The sequence below is a fragment of the Leptopilina boulardi genome, unplaced genomic scaffold (genome assembly GCF_019393585.1).
Source record: "Leptopilina boulardi isolate dan_hultmark-lab unplaced genomic scaffold, ZJU_Lbou_2.1 LbouV2_119, whole genome shotgun sequence".
In the NCBI taxonomy this organism is placed as follows: domain Eukaryota; kingdom Metazoa; phylum Arthropoda; class Insecta; order Hymenoptera; family Figitidae; genus Leptopilina; species Leptopilina boulardi.
In genome coordinates, this window is record NW_026137662.1 from 685,204 (window position 1) to 708,454 (window position 23,251).

General features: G+C 25.6%; 3 protein-coding genes across 7 annotated transcripts; 1 reads left to right on the forward strand and 2 right to left on the reverse strand.

Annotated features, from left to right (window-relative positions):
• The first annotated feature begins 2,488 nt into the window (after positions 1-2,488).
• On the forward strand, positions 2,489-9,780 carry LOC127284016 (ras-related protein Rab-5C). Of its 4 annotated transcripts, none has more exons than XM_051309302.1 (6): positions 2,489-2,844; positions 5,102-5,267; positions 5,403-5,554; positions 5,789-6,005; positions 6,494-6,642; positions 9,128-9,780. In XM_051309302.1, exons 2-5 carry the CDS (start codon positions 5,108-5,110, stop codon positions 6,604-6,606), a joined length of 642 nt encoding a protein of 213 aa, XP_051165259.1. In that variant the 5' UTR covers positions 2,489-2,844; positions 5,102-5,107; the 3' UTR covers positions 6,607-6,642; positions 9,128-9,780. The 4 variants fall into 4 exon arrangements, with proteins under 4 accessions (XP_051165259.1, XP_051165239.1, XP_051165249.1 ...); XM_051309282.1 differs by having other exon boundaries at positions 6,494-6,618; XM_051309292.1 differs by lacking the exons at positions 2,489-2,844; positions 9,128-9,780 and adding an exon at positions 3,008-3,313 and having other exon boundaries at positions 6,494-8,326.
• Positions 9,781-10,213: 433 nt separating this feature from the next.
• LOC127283985 (flagellar attachment zone protein 1-like) lies at positions 10,214-13,850 on the reverse strand. The gene is made up of 13 exons (XM_051309217.1): positions 13,826-13,850; positions 13,591-13,674; positions 13,369-13,512; positions 13,065-13,112; positions 12,426-13,004; positions 12,187-12,351; positions 12,027-12,107; positions 11,821-11,958; positions 11,526-11,714; positions 11,303-11,449; positions 10,969-11,216; positions 10,699-10,879; positions 10,214-10,592 (listed from the first exon to the last, which is right to left on the reverse strand). Exons 5-13 carry the CDS (start codon positions 12,885-12,887, stop codon positions 10,401-10,403), a joined length of 1,803 nt encoding a protein of 600 aa, XP_051165174.1. The 5' UTR covers positions 12,888-13,004; positions 13,065-13,112; positions 13,369-13,512; positions 13,591-13,674; positions 13,826-13,850; the 3' UTR covers positions 10,214-10,400.
• Positions 13,851-14,206: 356 nt separating this feature from the next.
• LOC127283975 (polyamine-modulated factor 1-binding protein 1-like) lies at positions 14,207-23,243 on the reverse strand. 2 transcript variants are annotated; one of them, XM_051309194.1, is made up of 28 exons: positions 22,866-23,243; positions 21,874-22,056; positions 21,592-21,785; positions 21,369-21,384; positions 20,785-20,861; positions 20,420-20,585; positions 19,851-20,036; positions 19,453-19,635; positions 18,710-18,760; positions 18,589-18,618; positions 18,404-18,520; positions 18,234-18,323; positions 17,875-17,964; positions 17,658-17,774; positions 17,541-17,597; positions 17,323-17,460; positions 16,863-17,201; positions 16,665-16,760; positions 16,448-16,582; positions 16,246-16,290; positions 16,088-16,171; positions 15,858-15,950; positions 15,586-15,744; positions 15,390-15,485; positions 15,164-15,277; positions 14,980-15,075; positions 14,631-14,693; positions 14,207-14,471 (listed from the first exon to the last, which is right to left on the reverse strand). In XM_051309194.1, the coding sequence occupies exons 1-28, from the start codon at positions 23,088-23,090 to the stop codon at positions 14,310-14,312; spliced, it is 3,402 nt and encodes a 1,133-aa protein (XP_051165151.1). In that variant the 5' UTR covers positions 23,091-23,243; the 3' UTR covers positions 14,207-14,309. The 2 variants fall into 2 exon arrangements, with proteins under 2 accessions (XP_051165151.1, XP_051165160.1); XM_051309203.1 differs by lacking the exons at positions 20,420-20,585; positions 20,785-20,861; positions 21,369-21,384; positions 21,592-21,785; positions 21,874-22,056.
• Between the last annotated feature and the right edge of the window lie 8 nt (positions 23,244-23,251).

Here is a 23,251-nt window from a genome sequence, read left to right on the forward strand (position 1 = left end):
CCTTCACGTATTGAACACCTATAAATTAAAAAAAATTGTTTTATCCAAAAAAGTAAAACAAAATTAGTTTAATTATTTAAGTTAATTTTATAAAAATAAAACTTTTTCTTATTCTCTGTTTTTTTTATAAATTTTAATTACTTACCAATATTTATGTTATTATTTATAAATAACTTTAATGTAATTGTCATAGAAAATTATTTAAATAATTATTTTATGTATTGAGAGAAGGAAAAACCTGTGCTTAAAAATATGTAAAATATTAATTTATATAAACAACTATTTACCTGAGTTGAGAAGAATTGATGACGCCAAAAGGAAAAACATATTTTTGCTTTTCTTTTCCTGAGATGATTTCATTCTTATCTTTTCGCTCTGTAAATAAATAAAAAATGTTAATTAAATATACTATACGAATTTTAATAATGAATTTTTTATTTTAAATTTTGTCTCTACAATACAATGGACAAATAACTCAACAAATGTCGAATTGACATGTGAAATTGGTTGTATATAAATTTTTGAGGTTAAATTCCAAAACGTCATCAAATTTGACAAAATATTTAAAATTCTAATATTTACCAACAAAAATTAGTTAAAAACTTGAATATTTAGATGAAACTTAATTTAATTATTAAAATATATTTATAGTTTATATTTTAAGATTATTTGTTGATAAAATATTCTGTCCCGTTCAGCCGCGCTTTCATCAATGTCCAGCACTATAGTGAACAGTGATACCAATCTAAGTGAACAAAAATACCAACTAATTACATTTCTACCAATATAATTAGAAATTTCTTTTAACAACTTCTTTCAATTCTAATAACTTACCAGAACTTTATTTATTTTTTTTAATTTTATTAATAAATTTATTTATAATTATTTTTTAAAATATTTATTTATATATAGTAATATTTAATGTTTTATAAAACTCAAGTCGCGCGAGAACGCTGTATAGCGGCGGTAATGTGAAGTCACAATATATGCGCAACAAGTCACAACAAGTTCTAATGCCAAAATTTTTAGGTTATATTTTTTGTCAAAAAGTTTTTACCTAAATTTATTTTTCTTCACAGCTGCTATAAAACTTTCATGAATTTCTTATTATTTACATAAAACAGTACTTAATTATCAAAAAATATACCTAATTATCATTATGATTAAAAAAATACAATAAGATTAAATTTTGACTAACGATAAATGGTTCTTCTCTCTCTGACGTCGCCATTTGCAATGAAAAGCAATGCCAACCCAAGTTGGCAAAAAAAAAAACACTAAACTTTTTCAATTCTACCAACATGAAAATATTTTCCTTTTGACAAAAGCTTAATTATTTTTTATTTATTTGTTTTTTGCGCAAATTTTATATTTATTATTAATAAAAAAAACTTTATTTTATTACGATTTGAATTATATATTACCTTTATTTTTTTTGTTTAACATTGTGATGTAAAACTTTTTAGGTTAGATTCCCGTGTCAAAAAAATTTTATCGAAATATGCTAATTTTTGTTTGCCTGCCATAAAACTTATATTATTTATCGATTACATATATAAAACAATACTAAATTATCCTAAAAATATGTACAATTAGCGTTGCGATTAAAAAAATACTGAAAGATTCAATTACGTCGAACACAAAATGGTTCTTCTCTCTCTGACGATGCCATTTGCAATGAGGTGCAATATGCCAACCCAAGATAACAAAAAACTTAACTTTCTCATTTCTACCAACATGAAAAAATTTCTTTGATAAAAGCTTGATTGTTTTTATTTATTCTTTTGTTTCAGAATTTTTATATTAATTGTTAATAAAATAACATTTTTATATTATTACGACTTGAATTATTCATTTACCTGTATTTTTTGTTTAACATTGCGATGTCAAACTTTTTAGGTTAGATTCCCGTGTCAGAAAAATTTTGTCGAAATATACTAAATTTTTTCCTGCCTGCAACTAAACTCTAATAAATTTTCGAAAATCTAGACAAATGTAAACTTAATTACAATTAACTATGTATAATTAACGTTGTGATTAATAAAATACTATAAAGGTGGTTCCAGAATAGGTGCAAAAGCCAAGTACAAGTCCAAGTCCAAGTGGCAATCTCATGAGTGCGAAAGGGATAGGTAGTCTATCTATCTCTCTTGCACTCATGGGATTTGCATATGGACTTGCACTTGTACTTGGCTTTTGCACCTATTGTAGAACCTCCATAAGATTAAATTTAGTCCCACAAAATACGAACCTTCATCTGACGTCGCCATTTTGCAATGAGCTGTAATGCCAACCCAAGATAACTTGTCCACTTCTACCAACATGAAACTATGTGATTGATTCCGCTAATTTTGATTGGCTTTGCGTATCAGAAAATTGGAAGTTTTTGAAATTCTGTATGAGCGAAGCCAATCAAAATTAGAGGAATCTATGACAGATTTTAAATATACATAGAAATGGAGCCATATACAAGCGCCTTAAATTTTCTTTTTCCGTTCTTTCTTTCAAAATATTAATGAAAATAATATTGTAAACAATAAAACAGTGTGACCTTGATCAGTGTAAATAAAAAAATTGTGTTTCAATAATTCGTAAAATCATTGTCACTTTTGTGTATTAATATCATCAACAAGTTGTACACACATAACCTAATTGTGTTAGTTTTTTTGACAAATTATTGGCAGGAATTCGACATCGACGACGGCCATGTTAGCGGGTATCAGTAAAGCACGGATGCGCTGATTAATAAAAACTTGTGATCAAGTGAGATTTTTAACCAATTTAAAAAACGGTCTACATCGTTAAACGCTGACGCATTCTCTTTTACCCGTCAGGAAATAATTGGTAAAGTGTAAATAAAAATAATAATCACTATATTAAAATTGGTTTCCTGGTTACTTCAATAGTGTGTGTTTCTCTGTTTGTGTGTGTTAGAGAGAAACCCGGTTTTGGTTTTGTTGTAAAGTGGCGCAGCAGTTCTTGGTTGGTGTGGGGACGTGGTGTCAGTGATTCCTTATTTCTAGTGTCAAAAAAAAAAAAAATTTCCCATCAATATTATCAAAAGAAAACGTTTGCTTTTTTGAAAAGTTAAAAATTCGGAATAAAAGGATTATAGAAAGCAATTTGACCCGCATCCGTCCAACTGTCATAAATGTACACACATTCTATATAGATTGTGCGATCTATGCTCGGTGGGACGAGTAGTTTGAGATAAGTGATCGTCGCGAGCACATACGGGAAAATTGACAATAATTGTCGACGCTCTTCTACCTGAGGAGATTGTCCAGCCTCTCCCTTTGATCAAAGTTCAAAAGTAGGTTAAATCAAAAGCATCCCAAAGAATCTTTCATGAAGGATTATACAATATTTTTAGAAAGAAGGATCTTTTTTTGCCTCTGGAGGAGAGTATTTTTTCGGATTTCTTGTTTATGTGAGGGGGCGGATGCATGTAAATAAATCGGACAACCTGTCATGAGCTTCTAATCACATTCTTTTTTTTTTTTGTCGAGCAAAGTATATAAGTGAGAGTTTTAGTTCGTCATCAGGTGTTGTATGACTCAAGGTGCTGTCGATTACTTTTGCACCGCCCATTGTTCATGGAGTGAGGCTCGCAGGCAAGAGTTAAAGTATTATATACACTCTTTACTCACGATGAAGGCAAATGTTCGAATGTTTGCTGACGTTTCACGGGCGGTGACAAGTTCAGGGCTGTACGAAACTTTTGACGATGATGATGATGATGATGACGTAGGGGGTGGGAATTCCGTCGCGACGATCTAAGGAATGATCATGTAGTAAAGATATTTCGTTTCGTGTCATTTCATCTCTAAAAAAGTGTTTATTTGTTTTAGATTTCGAGGCTAGTGAAAGGAATTTTATATTTTCTCAAATTTTTCCAAATACTGCGTCAAACGAAACGGGATTTATAATTTTAAAGAGGTTCTTTTTTTGTGTGCTGACGACAGTATCAGTGAATGGCTTCTTACATTGTTTTGCGTAGATTCGAATCTCGATAATTTTCCAAGTTTTAAGTTGTGTCATCACAGGATTTTCAATTATTAGATATTTGTTAGGTTTCAATTTGAAAGTTATTCTTTACGAAAAATAAATTCTCCCTCCTACAATGGAAAATATTTGCTTTTGTCTTCTTGAGAACAAAGAATATTTTTGTTTAGAAAGCAAAAAATTGCGTTCTTTATAATTAATGAATTTTTTAGATTAGAAAAAAAATGCTTTCTTTTTTTTAAATATCCTTTTTATTGTAGAAAATTGTTTTTAGATATTTTGTAAAAAAAATTACAATCAATTGATTGTGATTTATATTATCAGTTTCTTTTATAAAAAAGAAAAATTTATTTAATATCTATTCAAATATCTTATCTATGATTCTTGGAAATTAAATGGTTCAGAAATCGAGAGAGAAAGAGAATCAGAGTGAATAGCATATACATGAGTTTAATTAATTTAACTCGGCTTTTAAATTTAGGATTGTTGTCAAAGCATCTCATTGTTATAGATTGTCATTCATTAATTTAATTGAGCAAACAAAAAGAATTAAGTTATTAGATAGAAAGAATGTTTTGTTTTCTTACATTGGAAATTCTTTCGTTTTTTCTCGAAATCAACAAAAATGGGTTTAGTTAAAAAATAATAAAGATATTTGCTGAGAAAAAAACAAAATAAAAATTTATTTAACGCGCCATAATTCATACAACGGATAATATTTAATCACTGTGATTAAAGCGGCATTTACGAACTTAGAATATTCAATTGCGAAATATCACTTTTTATCAGTTTCATTTGCTGCTCGCAAAATGCTCGTATTCATAATATCGAATTTATTGGCTTTTTTAGACTGTAAACGAGAAAATGGGATGTAATATTTTTTCCCACCTATTGTTATTTTATCTTTTATGTATTTTTTTTCATTTTTTTTATGATATAAAAATTTTGCATAATATTTATTCGGGATAAGCAATAAAATTGTTCAATTATATAAATTGTTTTATATTTACATAATTTGAAATTTATATATTATATTTTAATTTATTATTATTTTTTATTATTAATTTTAATGAAAATAATTATTTTTCGTTTGTAGGTCACAATGGCTAATCGGGGTACAGCCCAAAGGCCAAATGGCACACAAGGCAAAATTTGTCAGTTTAAATTGGTATTACTTGGTGAATCAGCGGTGGGCAAATCGAGCCTTGTTTTGAGGTTTGTCAAGGGACAATTTCACGAATATCAAGAAAGTACAATAGGTGGTAAGTTCCATTTTTTTTTTACTAAAAGGAAAAAAACATAATTTCTGTGATTTAATAAAAGTTTCATTTATTTCTTTAAAAAATAACAGAATAATTTTGTAAAAACACTCACAAGAAACTTATTTTTGTCAACAGCTGCATTTTTAACACAAACAGTATGTTTGGATGACACGACTGTAAAATTTGAGATTTGGGATACTGCCGGTCAGGAACGTTACCACAGTCTTGCACCAATGTATTATCGTGGAGCGCAAGCAGCCATTGTGGTATATGACATAACAAATCAGGTCTGTATATTTTTTTTTAATTTTATTTTCTCGAAATGATAAATATCATTTATATTTAGAAATTACGTTTTCGAATTATTAATACCTTTTTTTGTATATTATTTAGATTATTATTTTGATTAATATTATTTGTCCTATTTTTGCGGATGTGTGGTAATGAGAAAGTAAAATTATTAGTTTATTATAAAAATAAAAATTTTAGTTTTATTGATTTTTTTGTCATCTTTTTAATAGGACACATTTGTACGAGCTACAACGTGGGTTAAAGAATTGCAACGACAAGCCAGTCCAAGTATAGTAATAGCATTAGCAGGAAATAAAGCAGATCTTGCGAATAAGCGAGCTGTTGAATTTGATGAAGCTCAAACTTACGCTGAAGAGAATGGACTTCTCTTTATGGAAACATCAGCAAAAACGGCGATGAACGTAAACGATATATTCTTAGCTATTGGTGAGTTATTAATTTACTATTGAACATTGACGGACAAACTTTGAAACTCTAGACGTTAAAAAATGGAAAATTATCGTTAAAATGAATAATGATTAAAGTAAATTACTTTGTTTTTTTAATATTTAGATTATTTTTGTCTTGTTAAAAAAAAATACATTTTATCATTTGCTGGAAACAAAAAAAATAGATAAATCGGAAAAAGGCTAAGTAAATATTTGTTTTTCACAAAACGGATTTAAAAATAAATATGTAAACATTATTAAAAACACTGAGTAAACTTTCCTTTATTAGAAACCATCGGGGAATACAATTTTTTTTTTTGTTCTTAAATTCTTTAATATTTCTAGTAGAATAAACATTGTAATTAATTATTTATTTTAACTATTGAATTACATTATGATATTAATTTTTTGTAAAGAAAAATTTATTTAAAATCGAAAAATAAAATTTATTTGAAGACAATTTCTAAATGAACTGTAATTTTGCAGCTAAAAAACTTCCAAAGAGCGAGCAAACAGGAAATGCGAGTACAAGTGGACAAGGGCGCCGACTAGTCGAAACAGAAGGGCAGAAAGCAACTACCGGCAATTGCTGCAAGTGATTGACCAAATCCGTACGTGTCCCATATATTATACTGGTATCTATTTTTATAGTAGTTAAATTTTATGCTTCTTGAGATCGACGAAGCGAAATGAAAACAAGAAACAAGTCATAATACGATAAAAATGCGTATTTTTCACGTGAAAAAATCGTTTTAAAAAAGGGATATGTCAGGAAAAAAAAACCCATGATGTAGTTGCGCATTTATACCTCTCGGAATTTTTTTTTTTTTTTTTGAAAAGTCGATCGCAAATTTTGAAATACTTTTTTATATATATTGCAAAGAAATAGGAATGACGAAACAAACAAAAAAATCCAGCGGTCGGGAAAAATCATTAAAAAAAAAAGAAAGAAACCTATGTGAAAATCTATTGTTCACACAAGTATTCTCGTTTCAATTGCGAAAAAAAATCCTTTTCGTGTAATTTGTGTATCGTATATGGTGTTTTGATAGAATTTCGAGGATTATGCTCATCTCGATGATGCTAATTGTTGTACAGCGTAATTAATTTTATGCAATATGATATTTAATAATATAGATTTTATAAACGGCAGGCCACATTATGGCTTCTCTACATACTAACGTTATACAAGGAAAAAAGAAAATCATACATTATATAGTTAAAGAAGAAAAAAAAGGAAATTCGTTACATAATTTAAAAAAAAGTAAATAGAAAAAAAGAGAGAGATTTAAACGAAAGAACATATCTCTTCGTTAATTCGTTAAATGTCACGCCACTTGTGTGTGACAACGAACAATGTCTATATAGCATTATTCAATATTAAATGGAATGCGTTTTTGAAAAAAAAAAAATAGCTAAATTTTTAACAAATTAAATTTTAACGTCAGTATGTTATTATTAAGTGATAACAAGATTTTCATTTTTTTTCACTTTCAATATTGCAGACTTATCTTATTGCATTCCTTGTGATATATTTTTTGCAATGTTACGTTTTACGATTTTTCTTTTTTACAAAAATAAAGCAGGTGCAGGTGAGTCAGCATTGAAAAATCGAATTAAAGACAAAATTCGGGTGTAAATGACGCCCCTAGAAAAAAGAAAATCTTGTTTGCAATTTTTTTCTATTTTAATTCTGAAAATGAACATTTTTCAAATAAATTGAAAAATGAACATTTTTGAAAGTTGAAAAATGGATTTTTTTTTAAAGCTGACAGAAAGGGTCTTTGTTATTTTCTTACTAGTTTATTGTTTATCGCTTTTTAGATATTTTAAAGTGACACTGCTAGATTTATAATAATGACTTTAAAAAAAAGAAACATTTTTTTTTCTTTCACAATTTTTAAATGACTCACCTCGTATTTTCTATAAGTTGAAAGCACGCTTGCAAGAGAAAATTTTCATGCATGCAAATTTAAAAAAAATAAAAAAGAATTTGTGTACCACGAAAGAGGTATAATTTCTTAATTTAGAGACTGTCGTAATTTAAACGTCGATTGTATTTATACAGGGAGGATTTTAATCTATACTAAAGACAATTAAAATGAATTTTAGACTACAGTAAAATTTAGTCCAACTTCATTAACTCTGTTTTTCTTTTGTCTCCTCTTTTTTTTGTACACCACATAAAAAAGTGACTTCTTTAAACAAAAAAAGAAAAGAAGAAAAAAAATACAGTGTACAGTGGAAATTTTTATCACTTTGTACCTCTTCCTTTGTAGATGGCTAAAAGAGAAAATGATTAAATTTTATTTCTATCGATGTTAAAGTGCATTCTTCATTTTGCGTTTCTTTCACCGCTTTTGATTAAAAAAAGGGAAAATTAATAATTAAAGATTTCGGATCCAATTATTGAATTGTGTAAACAATAATTTTGATCGATTAAAAAAAATATTAGTTTCGCAAAAAAACTAAATGCGATTTTAAAATATATTATTTATTCACTTTCTGGTAAGTACTTTTTATTTTTAAGGTTTTTCATTTTTATTTATTTCTTTTAATTTTTGACATCGATTTATGTATTGATTTGTTATTGTTTATTAACAAAAAATGAAGGAAGAAAATCTTATCTTTTAATTTGCTTTTAAACTTTTGTGGTACAAATTGAAATATATTGTAAATAATATGCAGCCTGTTTTCGATTAAATAAACATGATATGTATAAAATTTAAATTGGTTGTATTAGTTATACAAATATTGTCGAACATTCTTTTTCATATTATTTCAATTCTTTTTTTTGTTATTTCACTAAATATTTACCTTTTAAATCCAGATGTTGATATTTCGGAATATTTTTAAATAATTATTTATTGATTTTCTTTTATAAGTGAAAGAAAAAATTTTTTCTTTTAATTTTACCAAAATATTAAAGTAAACTATTTTGTGTAACAAATTTTATACTTTATTAAAAATAAATTAAAAATAAAAAATTTATTTTTTCGTTACAGAAATTTTTCAATTTTGCAAGAAAAAAGAGTCTAAAAAAATTTTTTTGGGGATTAAGAAATCAGCGAGCAATAAATTTTCAATTATATTGACAATGGCAAATCTTTGATTTTTCAGATATGTACGATATTCCAGAAAAGTAAATACACCGTAAATGTGTCCACATTGACTTTTAATGGAACTTCTTATGCGAAGAAATACAACTGGAAACAGTGGAAGGTGATTTGTGCATCATGAACATTTTTTGAATGAATGAGAAGAAAAAAAAAATAAATGTCTCACTATTCGATGATATATATCACCTATTTTGAGAGGGAGAGAGAGAGAGGAGAGAAAAAAAAGACGCAAGATCTGGTCTGTTAAATTTCGGCGGATCTCTCGTTTGTAATTCTAGTAGTTAATTGGGCGGTGTTCGTTATAAATATATAAATATATAATGAAACATAGGTGATATAATTTGTGTAATAATAATAAGCATAAATGATATTGATAACAATAATAATTATACAATTAAATATACGGTAAATAACATTTAATTAAAAAAAAAAACAAAAAATATGGACTTTTTGGCACGCGACTCTTGTAAGATAGTAGAGGCCATTCCTCCTGCTATTATTATTATACATACCTTTTCTTTGTTAGATAAAAATCGTGTATGACACTTATATACTCTAAAAGTATATTGTATATTATAATTTTATTGATAAATCCTGATAAATTATGAACAATTATACAAGGGAAAGAATAAACTTGTGAATATTATAAGATAACGATCTTTTCAATATTTGGAATTCTTATCTTTTCTATCATTTTTTTCCTTTTTTTTCAATAACGATATTTAAGTTTTCATGGCAATTTTTTCATTACAGCATCCGCCAGATAAAAGATGAAATTTTTACTGCAGCAGAGTGCAAATTGTTACTTGACCTTTTTAACACGACTTACATGCAACATATGCTCATACGTTTTATCTGTCTTCCTAATTATAATTTGTTACTTACACTTAATGAGCCACCAGAAGAGCAATAAGAGAAAAATTCCCAATAATTGAAAATTAAAATTATTATCAGTCGGAAATTTTATTTAAAAAATAATAAATATGCGTAATTAAAGAATATAAAAAAATAATTTAAACAAATTTTTTTTTAAAGAAAATAAAAATAAAATAATAAAATATAGTTCATCAATAATAAACCTGTGAAATATCAAAAGAAGATTTATTAAAATAAAAAAACTGTCGTTATAAATATGGCTTTTACAAAAGAGAAACTTTCTAGTTAATTATTTTTCGCTTTCAGTCTTACGTGTGAAAGCTTTGCTATTTTTCAGCCTTACAAAAAGATTCCATATTGTCTCAAAAAAAATAATAAATAAAACTGTAATATTACCATCATTTACTGGTCGATGATTGATATCCACAATCTCGATTCTCGTCAATTCCAAAATCATTTTCAGAATGAAAAGTCGAATTTTCTTGGAAAAATTCATTTCCCTTCTTCAGTGCCTTTGTTAAATGTTTAATTTCCTGAAAAAACGTGGAACTCCAGTATTCTGATTTTTTACATCTTCTTGCAAAATATTCCTGTAAAATTTTTTTTTCAATTAAACGTCCAAAAAATAAATAACAATTAGAAAATATGGTATGGTATCTAATTAATATTTTTATAAAGAATGAAAAATTATTTGACCTTCGATAATAGAGAATGAGTCGAACTGGGTTCACTTTGTGTTTGCAAAGTTCGTAAATTAAAATAATTTTTATTGTTGCAAATATTTCTTGAACCCATGTAAGATCTTTGATAACGTTTACGTTTCTGTTGAAAAGCGTTTATAATTCGCTTTTGCTCCTTGATTTTCATCAGCAGCGCTCTAAAGATAATTTTCCTTATTAATAATAATTATAAATAAATTGTAAATTTTTGTGATCCTTGAAAAAATAATTGATAAGAAATTCTCACTTCTTTTGAAATCCAAGAATTTCGAGTTGTTCCTGTTTGCTTTTCAATTTTTCATTCAAAGTGTCAACGATATTGTTCTGCTCCTCCATCCAGTCGCGTATACAGGAAACAACATATTGTGATTCATTGCATAATTCTGATCGGCTAGCCGTCGCTTGTGACAATTCGGCAGTAATTGAAGCTAAAGATCTATTTTTCATTTTACATTCCTTTTTCAAGTCGACCAACATATTGTGCATATCCTCCAGCTGCAATAATAAATGTCCATTTTATATTATTTATAATATTTATTTTTAAAAAATTAATTAAAACAAAATTATAAATCAAGACTTACGTCATTATTCGATTTATCATTATTTTGCTCGAGAAATTTGATTTTCCTCAAAAGTTTCGAATTTTCCTCTCTGTAATCTTGTAATTTTGCTTTGATAGAAGAATTTACACTTTGGAGTTTTAAATTATTTTTCTTCTGGCTCTGTAACTGTATAAGAAAAATATTTAATATTTCAAATTTTGAATATTTATTTATTTATATTCCTAATAATAAGATTATTTACTTCGTATTGTGTTTCTTCAAGTTGACTCGAAAAAAGATTGCAAGCCGATTGGATTTTTTCGAGTTCTATTTTTTTCGACGAAACTTCTTCCTTTTCGTGTTCGAGTTCTTTTTTCAATTTCTTTGTTAATTCCTTTAGTCTCACTTCCTCTTCTTCTGTGTTCATCATTCTGGAATAGAATTTCTTTTCCTGGCAAAATAAAGAAAAATATTTTTAAAAATGTCTAAAAGTTGCAAATTAGAAAAAATAATTCACAATATGAATTTTAATGTACAATTTAATAAAATTTTATTACCATATTTGTCAACATTTGTTGTAATTCAACTTCTCGTTTGACGCTTATATTTAAAAGTTCTTGACTTTTATTAAAATCCTGAGTAACAGTTTCGTAATTATTTTCAATAATTTCAAGTTGAAGTTGAATTTCTTTCTTCTGCAAAAATATATGAAATTTGTTTGGTATGAAATAAAAAATTTTATAATAAAAATTACTTTAAATACCTTGCTTTGTAATGCACAAATATCTTCCTTTGCTTTGATCTCCAATTTTTCGTATTCCGTTTTTAAAATTGTATTATTATTCTATGAAAAATTACAATAAATTACTCAAATTGAAAATTTACTATATTAATAATTTTTCGTAAATTTAAAATTTTATTACCTTCATTACTTGATAAGCTGCTTGTAATTTTGCCATGCAATCAGATTTTTCTTCCAATAATCTCTTTAAGAAATTCGACATTTTTTCCGAATCATTTAATTCCGAAATATAATTTTCCGTCTGTTGCTCGCTGAAAAGTATCTTCGCCTTCAATTTTTCAATCATCTGAATTGAATAATTAAAAATTAACAGTAAATAAATTTTTTTGTAAATTCTAAACAAATTAAAAATAAAAATACCTCTTTTTGATTATTTTCCAATTCGGAAATTCTCTCATTGAGTCTGTCTTCTTTGTCGTCATTTAATTTTAATTTTTCAATAAGCCTCTCATTATGATTTCTCATTTCCTCCAATTCGGTAATTAGTGCTTGTTTCTGAAAATCCATATTTTCCAAATCTGATCGCAATTTTGGAATGTATTCAGTATTTTGTTGTTTTAATTCCTCTTGAATCATTTCGTATTCAACTTTGTATTTTTCAAGTTCAATCACCAAATTTTCATTATTCTTTTCTAATTCTGTTTTTAGTTTCTGAACATTGTCTAGTTCCGTTTGTAAATTTTCCCTTAATAAACAAATTTCATTTTGTTTCTTTAATTCCTGTTCAATGAGTTCAAAGTCAATTCTGTATTTTCTAAGTTCTTTTTGTAAATCCATATTTTTCTCCATCAACGATTCATATTCCAATTGTAAAATTTTCATCTCTTCTTCTTTTGTTTCCAAATCATTCGAATTTTTCAATCGACTGTCTTTCCATAAAAACTCAGCAGACAAATATTTTTCTTCGAGGGATTTATTATTTTTCTTAAGCCTCTCAATCTAAAAATCAATCAATTATCATTCCAAAATGATTACCTTTTGATAAATTTGAACATTTACCTTAATTTTTAACTGTTCACAATCACTGCCACAAGTTTTTAACTGCTCCTGCAATTAAAAGAAAAAAAGAATATTATTTACAATTAATTTAAAAAATACAATGAAAAATTTATAACTTTAAATACTAATTATTAACAATTAAAGACAACTTTTGTTTAAAAAATTTATTAGATCAATTTTACAACATTTGTTTCGAAAATTCCATCCATTTCTTTTTAATTATTGAAAAAATTCTTCAAGTGATATTAAAATGAAATATGCTAAAATTAATTTTAAATTATAAAATTAGAATATTTATACTTACCTGTAAATGAAAAATATAAGCCAAATAAATAAAGTGAAGAAGAATTATTTTACAAAGTTCGTTGGATTCTTTGTAAATAATTTTTTTCTGCAATGATTCAATCGAATCACGTTGTAGTTCCAGTAATGAATCTTGTTTTGCAGCCTATGATATAATTAAATGGGGATAAATTAAAAAAAAAGCTAATAAAAAAAGAACACCAGAATTTTTTTTTAAACTTGCCTCCGCAAAACATTCGCTGTATTGACGCTGCGTTTCATTGAGGAAAATGTATAACGTTCGAATTGCTTCATTCTTTTTCTCTTTCTGAAATTTAAGCTCTTCAATTTTTAAAATAACAGTCTCAGAAATTAATAACTAATAATAAAAATATTTAAAATCTATTTTATTAATTATATAAGTATTGAAGATGAAAAACTTGGAAAAAAACTCAAAAGTTAATTTCTAACTTACTTACAAAACTTTTTTTGAACACTGCACTATTTTTCTATAAAAAAAAACACACCATGCAGAAGAGAGATTATTAAATAATCCAGCGAAAGCTCTAGAATTGAAAGTTAATAAAATTCAAAAAGAAAAAGAAACTCACAATTAATTTCTTGTTAGACTGTTCATTTTATTTACAATTCCGCACGTTTGTCGATGCTTATATTTACAATTAAAATATAACGTAACTTTATGTAAATTACAAATTTAAATAATTATTCTGATTATTATATAAAATTCAATTCGATTTAAATGATATTAATTAATTGATTTAATTAATATTTCCAGATAATAAATTAAATCAAAAGTGAAAATTAATTTGCATCTTTAAAAACGTGCGATTGTTGTATACTTATTTTTTTTTTAAACTGAGAGACATCAGAAATATTTTTTCGCAGCTGTCGAACGATTTGTTTTTTTTTTTTTAGTAAAACAACACTCACTATCTCATTTTGTTAAACATCGTGCACATTCCCATGATTGAATACTGAAGGCGAGACTGAAGACCATAAATCACTCACATCGCTCACAAATTTCTGCCCCATTTGGTCCAAACATCTTTTCGTTTGAACCACGGCATTTTGCAAGTGACCGATCGTTTGTATTTGAAGCTCAATCTAAATCAAACAAATTAAAAGTCACATTTTTTAATTTTAACCAAAAAAATTTAATTTATTAATGAGGCTTAGGTAAAAAAAAATTATATCACAATCTTTTTGAATTAATAATAATTAATTATAAACAAATTTAACTTTTTTTATTAATAAAACTTTTACCTTATTTTGCAGCTGTTTATTCTCCTTATCCAAATGAGCGATGACATTATTTTGTGCATCTATCTGTAAATTATACTTTGAATTTAATAGTCAAATTTAAAAAAAAAGTAAAATTCTTGTTCATTAACAATGTAAAAATAAAGCAGAAAACCACATACCGTATTAATCATGCAAAAAAAAGTTTTCATACAGTTGTTATAATCACTAATAACACTAATAGAAAAAACGTGCAAGAGAAAAATTTTTCTACAAATTCAGTGTACCCGAGAAATATTTGTTTACACTCTTGAAAATAAATTCAATTTAAAGCAAACATTTGACAATGAAATATTTTTAAAAAAATAAGTACCTTCTCTTGTAATTTCTCATGCAAATCTTTCACTTCATTTTGAGATAGAATTATTGAGTCTTGTTGAATTGTGATTATTTCCTCCTTGTCTTTCAACTAAAAAAAGAGAATTTTTCATTTATTGAATTATAGATAAAAAAAAATTTCTTAATTTTATCGATGGAAAATAAAATTCATCATTTACCATTTTTTCCTTTGTGAATAAAGCGTGTTTCAATTTTTCCAATTCGGCGAAACAATTTTCGGAATTGACTCCACTTGTTCCCAATGTTGATAATGCACCCTCAGAATTTGTTTGCTTTATTTAAAAAGGAAGATTAATATAAACAAATAATTTAAAAAATAGTTTAAATTAAAAATAGTTTTCTTTCGAATAACTTTTTTTCTAAAAGTTGAACAAATTAACTTACAAACGAATTGAGCATCTCTTTCGAATTTTTCAGTTCTATTTCACTGGAAGCTAAACTTCTTCGAAGATTTGATTCTATTTCCTTTTGTTTCCATAGCTGAAAATAAAAATTTCAAATAATTTAAAACTATTCTTTCTAAACAAAACTAAATTTTTCAACATATTTTTAATCGTTTTAAGAAAATATTTAAACTTACTGTGCTTTCTAATTCGGAGATTTTTCTCTTAAATTGCATACATTCTTTTGAAAAACTTCGCCTCGTATCTTCTGATTTCTTATTCTCTCCTTTCAATTCCTGTTCTAATACTTGAATATGACTTTCTAAAATGGAATTTGCATCTTGACCAATTTTCAACTGAAAATAAATAATTTTTTTTATGAATGATTAAAATCTAAATGTGTCAGTAAAAAAATCTAAATAAACAGAATGTATTACTTCTTAAAAATTTATTTATTCTTGAATCGTACCTCATTTTGAAGAAACCGTATTTGGCCCAATAAATTAGTGATTTGACATTTACACTCATTTACAGATTCGTCTACTTCTTTTTTGTAGGAGTACTGAAAAAAAATTTCCTTATTTATCTTAATTGAATGTAAATTTGAAAATAGAATAGAAATAATTTTAAAAAATCATTTGAATCAAGCAATAACAAATTTACAACCTTACAATAGTAAAACAAAATAAATTTCAATACCTCGACCATTTTTATCCGCAAATTTTCATATTCTCTTCTTAATTTATGATATTCATCTTTTACTTTTAAAATTTCGTTAACATCCTAAAAATAAATTGTTATTAAAAAGAAAGTTCTAAAAATTCTTTTTTGTAAAACAGTATTTTAATAATACAAACCTGATTTATAATATGATTATCCTTTACTGCATCTAATTCATTGATCTATAATTAAATAATTTTTGTAAAACAATTTTTAACAAATATTTTAAATTCATTAAAAATAAATAAATAAATAAATCTTTGTTGTTCGCGACTGTAAAAAATTAAGATATTATAAAATTTTAATTTATAGTGTAATTTAAATAAATTTGAAAAATACCTCATCCATCGCAGCAGAAATTTCTTCCAAGGCATCTTGCATATTTGTATGAGCATAATCAAGTTCTTTTTCAGATTTTTCTACAGACTTTTCCTTCTCTTCAAATATTTTCTGATTCACTTCATTCGTTTTCAGCTTCATTAAAAATAAAAATAATAATAAGTTATGTTTAAACTTTTTACTAAAAGAAAAGGAGAACAAAATTTTAAATACTCACAATTTCTTGACTTCTATTATACAATTTTTCTAAATTATTATCGACAGTCAAGAGCTGCATATTTAATTCTGATAACAATGATACTGTACAACATTCCTAAATAAATATAATTTAATAATTAGTAAATAATATAAGTGATAAATATTCAAATAGTCGATGAAATTGAAATAAAATGAATGAGAAAACTATGTGACTGACCTTTTCCTGAACGGTTTGTAAATTTGATACAATTTGTTCAACTTCCTCCGCAACAATATTGAGAACGTCACTTGAAGAATAATTTTGAGTTGAATCAATATTTCCAAGCTCCTGATTATTTTCCTGCATACTGACAATATATTGAGAAAAATGCACTCGAGCTAGATTGATATCATTTTTCATATCCTTCAATTTATCGTTTCCAGATGAAATTCTCTTATTGTACCTCATTCTTTCCTCTTCCTGTAATTTTAATTGACTTATTGTCTTGGAAATTTTTTCTCTTGATGTTGTTAGGTAATTTTGTACTTCAGCTGTCAATTTATTTAGTTCACAATACTGAAAGAAACAGTAGAATTAATAAAAAAAATTAAGACAAATACAATTACAATTGTCAAATTGAAATTTAATCATAATTTTATAATTTGTTACTTTTTTTTATTAATGAATAAAAATCTACCTTTTCATGACGACAAGTAAAATTAGAAACAACATTTTCCATTTCTTCCCGTAAATCTTCAGTAGCTGCCTGAGCTTCAACGGCACAAATTCTAAATTCTTCCATTCTTTTGAACTGCTGGAGAAATGTTTTGATTGCCTGCAAATATTTTTTTTTCACAAATTAAAATTAATCCAGACATAAAACATTTAAAGGAAAATTTAATAATTTTTTCTTACCAATTCATGGCTTGGATCATTGCAACTATTTTCGGAAGATTTTGTTTCTTTCTTCATCTAAAAGAATAAATTTATAAAAATTTCGTTATTAAAACTAAGATAATGAAATAAACTTACGGAAAAATCTTCAAACGTTTCCTCTTTTTCGAAACAAATTTTCGAAATTTTATTAGTCACACTGCATAATCGATTGATTATTTCTTCCAATGTTATATGGGATTTGTCATCAGAATCCTGAAAAATAATTTGAATAATTGAAAACAGTGAATTACTCATTATTATAATTATAACATAATAATAAATAATATTAAAATATAAATATTTAGAAAAATACCTCGTGAATGTTTTTTAGAATATTGAGAAGCGAAGCCATGTTTCCCTCAATATCAGTAAAAAAAGTTTGCATTTTTTCAACGGAACCGTTCTGCACAGAAATAATATTTAACTTCTACGTAAAATTTATTTGATTGCAGTTGTCTTGAATTTTTGTTTCTTCCATGATAAATACTAGAGATAATTATTACAAAATACTAAAAAATTTATTAAAATAGTTCTCAAAATAATTTAATTACTTAAATAACAAATAAATACAAATTTTGCTATAAAAATTGACAATTTTTTTTGTACTTTATTCAAATATTTATCAGAACGTGAAAAAAAAAATATTTAAATAAATATAAATAAAAATCTTACATTCTCCATTACTTGTGCTTTGAAGGTTTTCAATAAACTATCCATCTCGTGCAGCTTTCTATAGAGATGTGGAAAATCTTCTCTAAATTCCTAAAAAAAAAACAATAAAATTTAAAATTGTTGTTAGAAAATAGAAGCTTTTTATTTTATGAAATTATATTTTTTCGTACTTGTTTATAACGTAATTCCGTTGTCATTTTTTCAATCTCTTCTTTTAAAATTGATAAAGCTTCTTTTTCCTTTTCCATCATTTGTTTTGTTTTCGACAAATACATCACTACTTCATTCTGAAATCAATTTTTATAAAATAAACTAATTAGCTCATTGATTAAAATTAATTTAATTAATTACATACCTTGTGAGAAGAAAAATCTTCGCTAACAATCTGAAAATAAAGAAAAATATTTAGATAATTAAAAATGATTTACAATTGTATTTATTATTTAATTTTCATTTTTTATTTAAATTTCACTTACTTCAGAAGCAGGTTCTTGATTTATTCGAACATGTTTTGAATGAGAGACGTCCTGAAAAAAATAATAGAAATTAAATTCCTTTACATTATTATAAAATTGAATAATTGAATTAAAACTTTTTACACAAAATTGTTGAATAATTAAATTTATTTATTATTTAAAAAATAAGGCAATTATGCTAATAATTCTCTAATTCTACGATACGTTATAATTTAAAAATTTCTTCATTCTTCATTTTTATCAAAATACTCAAAAAGTACGAAAATTTTTCTATAGAATAAAAAATTAATTTTATTTATACGTAATACAACGCGGTTTGTCTCTACTTGGTGGGGATAATTTTTCCGCGGTATCAATAATATCTTGATCAACTTGCTTCAATTGTTTTTTACGTTCCACAATATTTTTTGAAATATTTCGTAAATTTTTAAAAGAAGAAGACAATTTTTGATCACCAATTTTTTCTGGACTTCTTGTTTTTAATGGATAAATATTTTCAAGTATTATTTTCGAATTATTTGCATTTTCTGGAAATTCATGAATAATTGACATTTTCGTTTTTCTTTTCATTATACAATATGAGGAGGAAGAAGAAGAAGACTCAATGACTCTATTGCAATTATCACAAGTTGGTTCCAATCTATTTGGCTTATCGTAATAATTGTTTTTTGTTGTCGACTAAAAATACAGGAACAATTTAATTGAAAATTGCGAATTCAAATAGAAAAATAAATAAGACGTACTTTTTGTGAAATTTGTTTCAATTCTTTTCGCAAATCTTTAATTATGTCCTCCTTGAATTGTGTCTGCATACTTAAATGATGACATTTATCTTCCAATTCCTGGATTTCTCGTCGCAGAACAATCACTTGGTCGTATTTTTCTGCTACTTCTGAGGCCAAAGCTTCTTTCGATTCCAATGATTCCTGAAAAAGATCCAACTTTTTAGAAGTTTTTTTTTTTATATTCACATTAATAATTTTTGTAAATTAAATTACTTTAAAGTTAAATTAATTAAATTTCGTCAAATAAAATTAAAATCGAGCCGTTAATTAAAGATTTTCTAAGAATGTTACGTATTTTCGAAAATTAAAATTTTGTAAAATAAATCAATAATTAGCATTTTTATTTCTATACAAACTTTTTGAAGAGCCGTGAGTTGAATTTCAAGTTCTTGAATTTGTTTATTTTTTGCCTCACACTTGTCATTCTCATGCAAAAGCTTTTCTAATTTAGCATTCGACTCCTCTAGACTTTCGTGGAGATTTTTGATTTTTAAATCTTTGGCAACAATTGCACTTTCCAAAAACTCAGCCACTTGCACAATCTAAATGTTAACACACGGTTTCAGGTGAAAAATAAAAAAAAATCTAATCACTATTTCATGCAAAAGAAATACTTTCATGCACTTTCAAAAACAACACGAAATCATGCACGAGACGAAAAAGAAAAATAACATCCGACACTACGAAAAAGTAGTATAATTGCCTTATTGTTATTATTTAATTTAAAAAAATAATTACTACCCTTTAATAACAGAAATCAGAATAATTGTTTTACGTGTTAATTTTCCAAATAAAATAAAAATTTGTAATAATTTAAAATAGGAAAAATGTATTTTATCGGTGGATAAAAACGAAAGAGAAAATTATTAAATAAATCATTGAGAAATAAAAATTTTTTTTTTGTAATTTCGAGGGCAAGACTTACGTCAAAGTCAAGGTTCTCAGTAGTATCGTGAATAGTATTGATAGATTTTTCTTTAAGATTATCTCTTAATGTTTGGACTTTGTATTGAAACTTTTTGTAAATCTCGTCTTTTTGCAAAATAATTTTGTTTTGCTCTGACACTTGTTGCTCCAACATCGATACTTTCCTGTTGGATTTTATTTTACAAATTGCATTTTTTTTTAATTTTCATTTGTAAATAATATGTTTTACTAAATTTACTATTTTTTTTAAAATAAAAATTAAGTAACTACAATGTGTTTTATTTTATAGTAAATAAATTTCCCTCTTATTTTAAATTTTTCAACAAAAATTAAAGTAATTTAAAAAATATATTTTTAACTTACTCGAGCAATAATTTTTCATTATCTTGCATTGTTTTCAAGACGTTATTATATTCTTCATTCTTAGCACTTTCCATTTCCTAATTTAAATATCAATAAAATAATAATAATTATTATTTGAATATTTAAAATATATAGAATGCAATTTTTTCCTTTAATTTAATTTCATGAATATTTTTTAAAAAATAATTATTAGCCATTCTCCTAAAACATTTTCATGTATAACAAAGAATTTCAAATAAAAATAAATAAATTTTTTAAAAAATTCAGAAATATTATTTGAAAATGATAATAGAATTCCTAAAATGACACTCTTCATTTGGCAATTTTATTTCTCGTTGGAATTCTATATAAATATATAACTGTAAATTTTACAAGGAGTGTGGAAGAAGCTAAAAATATATGAATTAAAGGAAGTCAAATTAAAGGCATGCAGAAGATTTCGAATCGCAAGGCAATAAATCTGCATTATTAGAAATACAATTGCAATGGAGTTCGTTTGTTGAATATTTTTTCTTTTGCGATGAACCGCAATTAACATCTAATTCAAATATCAGTTTCTTGGATTTATTTATAGATTCATTTACCTCGTTACAGGTGCAACTGTAAAGAAATAAAATTTTTTGCACATTTTCAAACTTAATTAAAATTAATAAAAAAAAATTTACATTTAATTTAACATTTACTTTAATAGTAATTTAAAAAAAAATTGATATTAAAATTTAGCGTAATATTTTGAAAATTTAATTAACATATTAAAAATTCTCTCAATAATTGGATTTTCTTTTACAAGTAAAGTAATTAACTTACTCAAAAGGAACTGGTATGTCTTCGGGCTTAATTTCATAAAATGTTATGCCATCTTGATTCCAACAACTATTTTCATGAGCTCGTCTAATCAATTCTAATAAGCCACTAATATCATTTTGAAGATATTCAATTTTATTTTGAAGATATTCATCTCTTTCTAATTCAGATATTCGATCCGAAAGTGTATTTAAAGCCTGAAGGATTTTTTGTTCTTTTCATTTTTAAATCGAAAATAAATATTTTTCAACTTTTAAAAGAAAACTTTCAGCTTTTTTTTGTTACCTCTCCTGAATTGGCGCATTGTGCAATATTTTCCGAAACTAAATTAGTTGACTGCAATAATTTATCTTCTAAAAGTTTAACTCTATTAACTGCTGCTTTCTCAAGATCCTCAACTGTACGTACTAACATTACATTTTGCTCCTTTAAATCATCAACCCATTCAGTCATTATTTTCAATTTTGTCTGAAATTCAATAGCAATAAAAAAAAGACATTTCTTTCAAAAAAAATTTTAGTTACAAATTAATTTTTATTCCCACCATATGGAGGAAAACCGAAAAAAAATTAAATAATAAAGAAAACGTGAATTGTTCCTAATTTATAATTAATAAGAAATTAAAATTTATTTCAACACGATGGAAAATTGAGTGTGCAACTTCTATAATATTATATTTGAATTTTCTCCTGAGACTATATTTAGATGTCTCGCTTGGAAATGATTCTATAGAGGGGAAGATTTTAAAATACCTCTATAAGCAGGCTTAACACGTAAACTAAAAATAAACAAAAAGTGTAAATATCAGAAAAGTATTTATAAAACTAGTATAAAAAAAAGTATTCAATAAAAAGACCTTCATAATAAAAGTTTATAAAAGGATATTTATAGGGAAAAATTTTTTTTTTTTAAATAACATTTTAATAAAAAGAAAATCAAATCTACGCTACATAAATGTATAAAAACGAATAATAACAAACATTTTATACAAAATAGAATTACAAAAAAATTCTCCTTAAAAAAATAATAAATAATAATTCATTCAAATACACAAAATTCATTCTTAATAAAACCAAAATTCAATAAAAGAAAAAAACCACAGTAAATACTTTTTTTCAAATTTCCATGCACAATAGAATAATCATGCAATTTAAATGAAAAATAATGATCAAAAGGGGCAATTTGTATATTTAAGTGTACTCTCGATTAATTACAGAAACATTATACGATAAAAAAAGAATAAAACAGGAAAACTAAGGTTAGAATAAAAAACTTACAGAAATGCGATCAAATTCGGTAAATGTAGTATTTTTATCGACATCGTCAATACGATTCTCATAAATTCTTTTGAATTTCTCAAGGATTTTTAAGCTCTCAGTTTCACTTAATTTATCTTCTTCTGAAGAATTTGCTTTAATTTTTGAAGATTGACCGGGTTTTGAAGTTTGAAGACAATCACAATTTACCGAATCCTCTGAATCACCAGCAGCGATAGACGACATTTTAGAAAAAATGAATTCTTTAATGCAGTCTTCATTAACAAAATTAAATGATTTAATATCCTACACTCCGTATTTTTTTTTTATAATAAGAAATTGTCAAACTAAATATGTCAACACGCCATTTTCATTGACAAACGACCGAAAAAATAGCAGACGACAAA

Coding starts and splice junctions, on each gene's coding strand:
- LOC127284016 (XM_051309302.1), top strand. CDS start 5,108: ATGGCTAATCGGGGTACAGCCCAAAGGCCAAATGGCACACAAGGCAAA. Junction 5,555..5,788: donor TATATGACATAACAAATCAG/GTCTGTATATTT, acceptor TCTTTTTAATAG/GACACATTTGTACGAGCTAC. Junction 6,006..6,493: donor CGATATATTCTTAGCTATTG/GTGAGTTATTAA, acceptor GTAATTTTGCAG/CTAAAAAACTTCCAAAGAGC.
- LOC127283985 (XM_051309217.1), bottom strand. CDS start 12,887: ATGAAAATTTTACAATTGGAATATGAATCGTTGATGGAGAAAAATATG. Junction 11,959..12,026: donor TTTGTGCATTACAAAGCAAG/GTATTTAAAGTA, acceptor ATATTTTTGCAG/AAGAAAGAAATTCAACTTCA. Junction 10,593..10,698: donor CTCATTCTCTATTATCGAAG/GTCAAATAATTT, acceptor AAAATTTTACAG/GAATATTTTGCAAGAAGATG.
- LOC127283975 (XM_051309194.1), bottom strand. CDS start 23,090: ATGTCGTCTATCGCTGCTGGTGATTCAGAGGATTCGGTAAATTGTGAT. Junction 16,172..16,245: donor ATAATCATATTATAAATCAG/GTTTGTATTATT, acceptor ATTTATTTTTAG/GATGTTAACGAAATTTTAAA. Junction 15,076..15,163: donor TATTCACAAAGGAAAAAATG/GTAAATGATGAA, acceptor CTCTTTTTTTAG/TTGAAAGACAAGGAGGAAAT.